Source organism: Bicyclus anynana, chromosome 11 (genome assembly GCF_947172395.1).
Source record: "Bicyclus anynana chromosome 11, ilBicAnyn1.1, whole genome shotgun sequence".
Classification (NCBI taxonomy): domain Eukaryota; kingdom Metazoa; phylum Arthropoda; class Insecta; order Lepidoptera; family Nymphalidae; genus Bicyclus; species Bicyclus anynana.
Window position 1 is genome coordinate 13,276,116 of NC_069093.1, and position 10,824 is coordinate 13,286,939.

The 10,824-nt window shown below is 36.6% G+C and overlaps 1 protein-coding gene across 2 annotated transcripts; it reads left to right on the forward strand.

Moving 5' to 3' along the window:
- The first annotated feature begins 1,109 nt into the window (after positions 1-1,109).
- On the forward strand, positions 1,110-10,819 carry LOC112050582 (hydroxyacylglutathione hydrolase, mitochondrial). 2 transcript variants are annotated; one of them, XM_024088877.2, is made up of 5 exons: positions 4,643-4,984; positions 5,787-6,015; positions 7,776-8,002; positions 8,600-8,832; positions 9,642-10,819. In XM_024088877.2, the coding sequence occupies exons 1-5, from the start codon at positions 4,906-4,908 to the stop codon at positions 9,783-9,785; spliced, it is 912 nt and encodes a 303-aa protein (XP_023944645.2). In that variant the 5' UTR covers positions 4,643-4,905; the 3' UTR covers positions 9,786-10,819. The 2 variants fall into 2 exon arrangements, 1 of the variants encoding a protein (XP_023944645.2); XR_008251248.1 differs by lacking the exons at positions 5,787-6,015; positions 7,776-8,002; positions 8,600-8,832; positions 9,642-10,819 and adding an exon at positions 5,160-5,234 and having other exon boundaries at positions 1,110-4,984.
- Positions 10,820-10,824: the final 5 nt, after the last annotated feature.

Genomic DNA, 10,824 nt, shown 5'->3' on the forward strand with positions numbered 1-10,824 from the left:
AATACAGTGCTATAACTGCTGCAAATTTGGCCACACTAAAGTCCTCTGTAGATCAAAACCACGTTGTTTTAAATGTGGTGATGATCATACCTCAGAAACATGTTCAGTTATATATGAAAACTCTTGCTGTCTCCATTGCTCTGGTCGCCACTTTGCCACTAGTAAAGTGTGTCCGGAGTTCTCAAGACAGCAAAAGATTAAAATTTCAATGGCCCAGAGCTGTTTATCATATGCAGAAGCAGCCAAGATCCACCCTCCAACATCAAAATTGTATGCTGATGTAGCAGCTTCCTCTCCTCCCAAGTCCGATGAAAAACACCCTGCCTCTAGCTTTGGATCATATGAACCTATGGCATCTAACAGTTCTCATAAAAAAACTGTTTTCACTCAACGTCGTGCCCCTCCTAAACAAACCAGAGGGTATGACCGCTCCATGCATGAAACAATTAACAATGAATATAATAATCACAATTCTCAAATGCCTGATGGTTATGTTTTAAAACAGAGATCAAATACAATCCCTCAGCAATCTATTGCTGAAATAATTTTGGAACTTATCAAATTACTTTCAAATTCTAGTTGTTCATTTTCAAATACTAACTTTTTACCGTCCAACGTCGCCAATTCTTTACTGACAGCTTTAAACCAAAACTTTAATAATTATGGACCACAAAATCCTTCAGTGGAACTGTAGGAGTGCTGTTAGCAAAAAAATAGATATTATTTACTTAATAAATAAATATAAGCCTATGGCTATATGTCTCTCTGAGACATGGTTAAAATCAGAGTTTCCCTTTAGGATCTCTGGTTTTGTTACTGTAAGAAGTGATAGATTTGATGGGTTTGGTGGAGTGGCCATTCTCATTAAGAACACTTTTTCATATAAGATTTTTTCTCTCCCTCCTCTCAGTGATGGCATTAATGCCATTGCTGTGATTGTAAATAAAATTTGTATTATTTCTGTGTACATACCTCACCCTTCCACTTCCTTATATAATGAGTTTAGTCAATTATTATCTACTTTGCCTTGCCCATTCTTAGTACTTGGGGATTTCAACTGTCAAAATCAATCATGGGGAAGTTTTAACACTAACTATTATGGTGAATTGATGACAGATATTTTAGATTCTCAAAATGTATGTATATTGAATGATGGGACTCCAACTCGACGCACTCGCCCTGGTGAAGGCCCTAGTGCTCCAGACTTGTCACTTTGCTCTCCAAGTTTAGCCTCTCTGATATCCTGGAGTGTACTTGACCACACTTATGGCAGTGATCATGCACCTATTGTACTTACTTTACCTATCTCTAGCCCTTATTCTAATCTACAATATAGTTCTAAACTAAAGCATAAACTGCCAGATAACTGGAATACATTTAAACATTATGTTGATCAAAAGATATCTAGTCTTCCTATTGTTAATGGTGGTAATGAAACAATATGTTCAAATGAGTTTACTAAAATTTTAATTGATGCTGCTAACACTTTATTTCCATTAAAAGGTAATAGACAGGGTAAAATTCCATTTCCTCCTTGGTGGGATCATGAGTGCACTATAGCCATCAAGCAACGGAAAGAGGCTGAAAAAAAATATTGTTCTGTGATGACTGCAGAGAACTTTGAAATATATACCCAAATAGCTCGTTCAACTAGCAAGCTTCTCAAAAAGAAGAAATTTGAGGGTTGGAGACGATTTTGCGAATCCATAAGTCCAGATATTTGCCCATCGTTAGTTTGGAGAAATATTAGAAGATTTAAGTCGGCTTTCTATTCATCTTCATCAGGTACCTTACCAATTGAGCTAGCCGATCAATTTATAGACAAGTTGGCTCCTCCATATGTTCCAAACTTTAATAATGCCCAGTGCTGTATTCCTTACTCTGTACCATGTAGTCATACAGACCTTAATGCCCCCTTTAGTTTATCCGAACTGAAAGGGGTGTTGTCTTATGTAAAAGACTCATCTCCAGGCGAAGACGGTATTACATACTCATTCTTGATTAACTGCAATGACGCTTCTTTGAACTATTATTTGTGTGTTATTAATGCTATTATGTTGTCTGGTAACATTCCTTCTTCTTGGAAAACACAAATCATAGTTCCCATATTAAAACCTAATAAACCAGCCTCTGATGTTTCTTCTTTTCGTCCAATTGCCCTCTCTTCTGTTCTTGCCAAATTAGTTGAGCATCTTGTTAAAAATAGGTTAGAATTTTTCGTTGAACATAATAATATTTTGACAGCCAATCAGCTGGGATTTAGAAAAGGTCGTAGCACCACAGACAATATTAGTATACTTGTTTCGGATATTAGGTTAGGATTCTCGAAGAATGAGGCAGTTCTTGCGGCCTTTCTTGACATTAGCTCAGCGTACGATAATGTGTTGATCTCCGTCTTACACAATAAATTACATGACCTCCATGTTCCCCAAATATTAATCAAATTTATCATCAATATGCTTTCTGAGAGATGTATTAAATTAGACCTACACAATGGTACTCAACTTTCAAGGCTGGTATGGAGAGGCCTACCGCAGGGGTCGGTCCTTAGTCCATTGCTGTATAATGTATATACTTGTGACTTAGAGATATTTTTAAACACAAACGTAAACGTCTTGCAATACGCAGATGATCTCCTACTATATATCTCGGACAAGTGTATACAAAATGCAAGTAAATATTTATCGTCTTCCCTTTTTAAATTAAATAAATGGTTAAATCTCAATGGTCTGGAATTATCGGTTACTAAAAGTACTGTGGTTTTATTTTCTAGAAAGAGAATCATTCCTGAGTTTAACGTACTTTATATGGATAATCCTATCCCTGTAAAATCTGAGGTAAAATTCTTGGGAGTTATTTTAGACTCCAAACTTACCGGAGTACCTCACTGTAACTATATTGTAACTAAATGTGAAAGAAACCTAAATATGATCAGGTGTCTAACTGGTGTCTGGTGGGGTGCTCATCCTGCATCCTTACGTCTTATTTATAATGCCTTAATTCGTAGCTTGCTAGATTACGCCACTTTTGTTCTACAGCCATGTAGTGCCGTAGCTCTTAATAAATTAGATTGCGTACAAGCCAAAGCTTTAAGGATCATCCTTGGAGCTATGAAATCTAGCCCTATCAATGCTATGCAAATAGAGTGTGTTGAACCACCTTTATGTTTAAGACGACAATTTCTATCTGATAGGTATATATTTAAAGCTATGCAATTTTCATATCATCCTTTACGTAATAAACTCCAACTCCTTCTGGAATTTACAGACACTTGTTCGTATTGGTCCCATAAATCTCCCCCGTGTCTTATCAAAAGCTATCGAATATTTTGCTCCATACAAGCGCCAATGTATAGTACATATTGTTACCCTACTTTCGGTATTAAATATAATGCATTAATAACCTCTCCGGATGTTAGAATCAATCCAGATATTCCAAGAAATCAATTTGAAGCTCCTCTGTTTGTAAACATATTAAAAGAAAATGAATTTAATGATTATCATTATATATATAGTGATGCTTCTAAGCATGCATCAGATGGTATAGTAGGAGTTGGAGTTTTTCATTCTCAATATAATATTGTTCAGAAAATAAAACTTCCACCTGAATCATCTGTATTTACTGGAGAATGCCTTGGTTTGTTTAAATCTGTTGAATATATTCTTCTTGCTAAACTTAAGAAATCCATTATATTTACGGACTCTATGAGTGCTCTGCAAGCTCTATCTAGATGTCCTTTTAAGTCTGCTCAAATTCATCATATTATTTTAAAAATTAGAACACTTCTACTTACATGTAATGAAAAAGGCTATTCAGTGGTGTTTTCCTGGGTACCAGGTCACTCAGGCATTCCTGGAAATGAACGTGCTGATCAGCTTGCCAATGAGGCTATTTCATGCGGAGATATGGCAGACTATTGTAACTACGCCTATGATTTGTGTACACTGACAAAACGTTCCCTTCAGGAGTCCTGGAAAGTGGCTTGGTCAATTTCCAGCCAATCGAGGGGCAAAGCCTTTGCTAGGATACAAAACTTTATACCGACAAAGCCATGGTTCTCAAGTATAAAATTGAGCAGGAGGGTAACGTGTATCTTGACGCGTATGCGTTTGGGCCACGTTTGCTCTCCTGTTCAACTTGCGAAATTTGGAATTGTGAGCAGTGATTTGTGCGAGTGTGGTGAAGTGGGTGACCTTAATCACATATTTTTATCATGTCCAAAATTTAATCGAGAATCATTTTACAAGGACCTTATTCTTTTCCACATCCCACTTCCTACTTCCGTTGACATCCTCTTGTCCTATGATAAACCTTGTATATATAAACTTTTTTCCTCTTTTATCCTAAGTAATGATATTAAGTTGTAAATACTTTTAGATGTACAATTTTTTATGTAAATATATGTTTTATTGTATTGAAAATAATTGATTAGTATTTAATTGTAAATATTCGGTATAAGTATTCTATTTTATATTATTTCCTATCCTTTTCTGATCCTTTCTAAAATTCCCGTACCTTCAAAATTTTGAGTTTTATAATTAAACAAGTTTCCTCGTTTTAAATAACAAAAAAAAAAAAAAAAAAAAAGCACTTGATACTGGCTCAATCGCTCGACGCGCGGAGCCATAGAACCAAGAAGAAGAAGAAGACCTTCCATTTTCATTTTCCACTTCAAGTTCCATTCCAGCCAGTTTTCAATTTCCATGGTCCCATCCCGACTCCCCATTTCTTTTGAACTTTTTACTTTGCTTTTGAAGTTGAGTATTTTTTGAAGTGCGTATTTTTCGCGGTTTCAACTTAATATGTGAAGTTGTTTTATGGTGAAAGAAATCAGAAATAGTTCTACTTTTTCAATAAATACCTGTTTTATTCTTTATTTTATTATTTATTTTATCCGGTTGTTCAATGCAGGCGGCAATCGCCAAGTTTGTGAACTCATTGCCTTTGAGTTGCTCGCAGTGCATAACAAAATTCTATTTTCGATGTAAGTAATCTTTGTAAAATTGTATGTAAATGCTTGTTTTACTTGTCTTTACATTTTTTCTAGGACTTGCCTTTATTCCTACGTCAGCTTACAAATTGATTTTACGCAAACATGATTAAAAAAGTAAACTTTTCTTGAGATAAATATCTTAACATTCCATAAAATCCCTATGCAGGCGCCGGCGCCGGGTCCATTGGGTGTCAAAAAGAAATACTCCGAGCAAAGCGATGAAGAATGTGATCAAGTAGGGTTCTTTTTTCAAGAACTTTTCAATAGCAGCCCAAAGTTTTAAGAATTCTAAGATGTCATTATCAGATAATGATCAAGTCAAACAATCACCATAGGTATTGGATAGAAGCACTACTTACTTTGCGGAAGTTCATCATGATTATATAATGATTTATTTATTTTGCTATCATCCGCGAAAATTCGGCGAACCCATGCGACAACGTCACCCAGGTCCGACAAAATACTCTCTACGTACGTTTCACCCCGAAACCGGAGCATCCTCAGGAGATGTTGACTCTACAACGTGCAATCTTTGCAATTGCAAATCCATTGGCTCCCTGCAACCTGCTTGATGTCCTCAGTCCTAGTCAGGGTTTGACCAACACTGCTCTTTCTGGTGTAGGGCCACCAACCGTTCCAGCACCTTGGGACTCTTCGAACTATGTGCCCTGCTCATTACACTTCAGCTACACAACTCACTGTGCTATGTCAGTGACTTTGGTTCTTCTGCAGATCTACTCATATTTAGACATGGCATACTAGAAATTAAACTTCTGCACAATTCTGTTCACAGCTTTAGCTGCCAGACAGAGGGGCTTGCACAGTTTACAGCAACACATTGAGTATAAAGCAATGGATGTAAAAATCTTGCCCGCTCTACAAGATAACTACATGTACCTCATTGTGGATAAAGCCACAAAGGAGGCAGCTATTGTGGACCCAGTTGAACCGAGGACTGTATTACAGGCTGTGGAAGCTCATGGAGTCAAATTAACTAAGGTGCTCACAACACATCATCATTGGTAAATGTATTGATTAATATCTGGCAGCTCAGAAATTATGTTTCCCACAGGTTGTGATTAAATGGGACAAACATATTCAATTACAATTTCCTCCTTTTTTCTCATCACTGTGTTAAGAAATTACAATAATATATACATTGACTGGAGGTTATTGAGGAGGTGGTGTGCTATCTTCTTATCTTTGTTTGACTAATTATTTAACTATAGTAGTTTCCTACATTAAGTTTAAGCCACAATAAGGATTATCATAATAAATCATTAGGTTAACGTCTACATACTGAAATGATTTATAGTAAATAAATCATTTAGATAAGATAACTATAAACAGACAATTTGATAAAATAACTACATATAATCACTACTATACACAATATATTTAATGATGATGCCATTATAATGTACTATAGTCAGATCCAATTTTTATGACTTATGATGTTTCTGATCACCATACATTAAGCAGGGCAATACAAAACTTTAGGTTTGATTGGTATGCAGGGGCGGCGGCAGGACATCACCTATTTAGGGATTATAGAGTATTTTATTAGTAAATATACCTGTTGCTTATTTCAGAGACATAAAGATTGTGTCCGACTATCCTACTAATATTATAAACACAAAAGTTTGTATGGATGTTTGTTACACTAACGCCGTAACTACTTAACCGATTTGGCTGAAATTTAAAATAATGATAGATAATAACCTGGATTAACACATAGCTACTCTTTGTCCCCAAAAAATCCATGGTTTCGCAAGATTTCCGAAGTATGATGGTTATGGTGATAGGCATGTTTGTTACTCTTTCACTCTGCAACTACTGAGCTAAATCAGCTGATATTTGGAATGGAGATAGATTATAATCTTGATTATTAAAATTCATGCTTATTTTTCGCGGCTAACACAGTGGGGCATAGCTAGTACAATAATCATCATTAATATCAACCATATTCGGTTCACTGCTCAGCATGAGTCTCCTCTCAGAATGATTGAGTTAAGGCCAACAGTCCACCACACTGGCCCAATGCAAATTGGCAGACTTCACACACCTAGAGAATTAAGAAAATTCTCTGGTATGCAGGTTTCCTCACAATTTTTTTTCTTCATAATTTGAGACACATAATATTTAATTTCTTAAAATGTACATAACTGAAATATTGGAGGTGCATGCCCTGGAGCGGATTCGAACCTAAGCCATTCGAATCGAAGGAGGCCTTATCCACTGAGCTATCACATCTCTAGTACAATAATAATCTATCCTTTCTATTTGTCCTCTAGCTCTCCAAACTGCATTTGAGCAGTGTGGTGGGTGTAAGCTCCATATTCCCTTTTCTGTAAAGAGGCCTGGTGGTTAGTGGGCCCTTGAAATAGGCTGATGATGAATTGGTCAGTTCTCCTTAGGCAAAAATTGTTTCATGTGTTTACAAAACTCATTAGTTAGGTTTCAAAATCTGTTTCCCTAAATCCACTTTGTTCAGGAAATATTAGCTATCTCTCAAACATGCCGCCTACCCCCCTTTAAACGTTGGGGTAAGTGTAGTAAAAAAACTAGCGACTTCGTCTGCGTGAAGTTCACTTTTTTACATATCCTTTATGAAAAGTAGCCCATGTGTTAATCCAGAGTAAAATCTATTTCCACAGCAAAGGAGGAACAAACATACTCATTTACACAAAAACTTTCGCCTTCATAATATTAGTATGAATTGTGATATTAAAATGGAATATCAAACATTAGACTATAGTCTGTCTCATTTGAATGTCTGCAGGGACCATGCAGGTGGGAATGAGGATTTGTTAAAATTGCACCCTGGTTTGGAAGTATATGGTGGAGATGATCGCATTGGGGCACTCACCACTAAGGTGGAACACAACACCAGGTTCAACATTGGCCAACTGAACGTCCAATGTTTGTTCACACCTTGCCACACTACAGGACATATTTGCTACTTTGTAACGACGCCTTGTGAAGAGAATGAATCTGCTGTTTTTACTGGTGAGTGTGTTGATTTTGATATTACTGTTCCATATGAAAACCTGGCGAGTTGAAAAAAAACCAAAATACTTGGACATTACTCATGAGATTGCTGCCATATGGAATGTTCAGTCAACTATTATTGTTCAAATAATTATGTCTCAATCAATGGTCTTGTACCAAAAATCTTTGATCAAAACCTATAGAAGCTTTCGTTTGGCAAGCAGCTTCACTATATGAGAGACAACGACGACGCGCTGTTTCAGCCCCGTGGTTTCCGTACCCACAGGAGTACGGGATACAGGGATAAAATATACCTACACTATCCAGAGAGTAACATTCGGATGATGTAGCTTCCCAAAAAATAAATCATTTTTCAATTTGGTTCAGTAGTTCGATGCGAACAAACATACAAGTGACCTGTCTATTTCCTCCTTAGCATAAATAAATACGTGATATTTAAATTAAGTTTTATAAGAAAATATGTTTTGGACCCTTAGTCCATGTAATACATGAAACATTTTTAATAGTTTATATTAAATTTGATATGAGTCAACTATCCTATTTCCTGTTGATTACGATGATGAATGACGGTGGTTTTGAAATGTAATTTTCCAGGAGACACACTTTTCCTCGGAGGCTGTGGAAGATTCTTCGAAGGCACTGCAGAGCAAATGCACAAAGCTCTGATAGACATTCTCAGCAACCTGCCCGATGAGACCAAAGTGTTCTGCGGCCATGAGTACAGTTTGCAGAATCTCAAGTTCGCTGCTCACGTGGAACCAGACAATGATGATGTTAAGAAGAAGATCCAATGGTCTAAGGGTCAGAGGGCAGAGAAGAAACCTACGGTATGTTCTGTTTTTAGGGTTTTGAACCAAAAGAGTAAAATAGGCTGTTACTTAGACTTCAATGTCTGTCTGTCCGTCATCAATTTGTATCTCATGAACTGTGATAGACAGTTGGTGTATTTCTGTTGCCAATATACAAAATACTAAAAACAGAGTTAAGTAAATAGCCTTAAATAAAGTGCATGAGGTCGTCGTCATCAACCCATATTCGGCTCACTGCAGAGCTCGAGTCTCCTCTCAGACTGAGAGGGGTAAGGCCAATAGTCCACCACGCTGGCCCAATGCGGATTGGCAGACTTCACACACGCAGAGAATGCATGAGGTCAGGCTAAAAGAAAAAAGCCTTTCATAAAATATTAGGCTTTTTTTTTCTTCCAAAGAAGTCTCAGTAGCAACCCGGAATCAATAAGTTGATTTTCATAGATTTCATCAGTAAAATCACTGTCACAATATTCTCTAACTTATTCATACTAATATTAAAAATGTAAAAGTGTGTGTGTCTGTATGTTTGTTTGTTTGTCCGTCTTTCACTTCAAAACGGAGTGAGTAGGATGAATACCCACACCCTTTTTAGGTTTTTACACAACATCGCACTGGAACGCTAAATCGCTTGGCGGTACGTCTTTGCCGGTAGGGTGGTAACTAGCCACGGCCGTAGCCGCCCACCAGCCAGACCTGGACCAAATAAAAAAACCTCATTCAGCCCAGCCTGGGATCGAACCCAGGACCTCCTTCTTGTAAATCCATAGTGCATATCACTGTGCCACAAAGTCCGTGAAATTGATTGAAAATAAGAAAACTTTTTTCAGGTCCCATCTACAATATTGGAGGAGAAGCTCTACAATCCATTTATGAGGGTGTCTGAGCCATCGGTGATGAAACATGTAAACAAATCTGATGCCATAGCTACTATGAAAGCCATTAGACAAGAGAAAGACTCATTCAAAGGATAGAAAACTATGAGATTCAAACCAATTTGTAATGGGGAATATGCATTTTATTTTTTAAAGGGCCAAAATGGGCATTGTTATTTATTATTTATAAGCATTAATTAGATAAATATATTTTTTGTTTCGCTCCCTTGTCTACAAATTAAACGTAGACAATACAGTAAAAGTGTTCAAAACAGCCAATAAAAACATCTAGAATTAAATTCATATCCGGTGTAAGCTGTCAATGTCATGTAATAATGTCAAATGTCAATAAGACACAAGATAAAAAGAAACATTAAATCGTAGACAGAGAAGCATTAACCAAAAAAATCCTATAGTTGTTTTAAAAACGCCGTATACGAACGCTACTACGCGAAGATCACTGACAATCTGTCAGGGTGTGAGATACAAGTATGTTACCATGATAAAAATTCTTAATGATGTTAGCAAATGAACAAAAATACATTCTATTTAATTTAAAAAAAAAATGCGGGTTTCAAATTTTTTTCATTTTGGGTTTTAAGCCTTATATTTTATGTTCTTTTAAGATAAAAAATAATTTGTTATGCTTAGTTGACACTCAGACTAAAGGCACAAAATTGGGACATGTCCTTTGTATTTATTGTCATGGATAAAAAAATTCAATACCAGAAATAAAATTAAATACAAAAATGAAGACATTTAGCATGGTATAGCTTGCAACTTCGTTCGCATAACGTCAGCATATAGTCTGGCAAGTTTGTTAATGACACTCCCATGAATGCTGGCGACGGGGGGAAAGACTGCGCGGGTGTGAAATCATGCGTGCGGGAAGTGAGGTGCATCAATTGTGGGTTTTTCATTCATCGCTACACGCCGCGTGGACCATCGGAAGTGTTATGAACGAAGTTGCCAAGCTATAAGCCTGCTGGTCTATACTTAAAAAGTGATCTAGAATTTAATGGGTGTTTTACTTATATGGGCAGTATGACCACTTATACTCGGGGCATATTTGTGATTAGTTTTTTTGTAATCATATACTTTTTGTTAATAAATGGTTTTTGTTATGAAATGTTTTTGT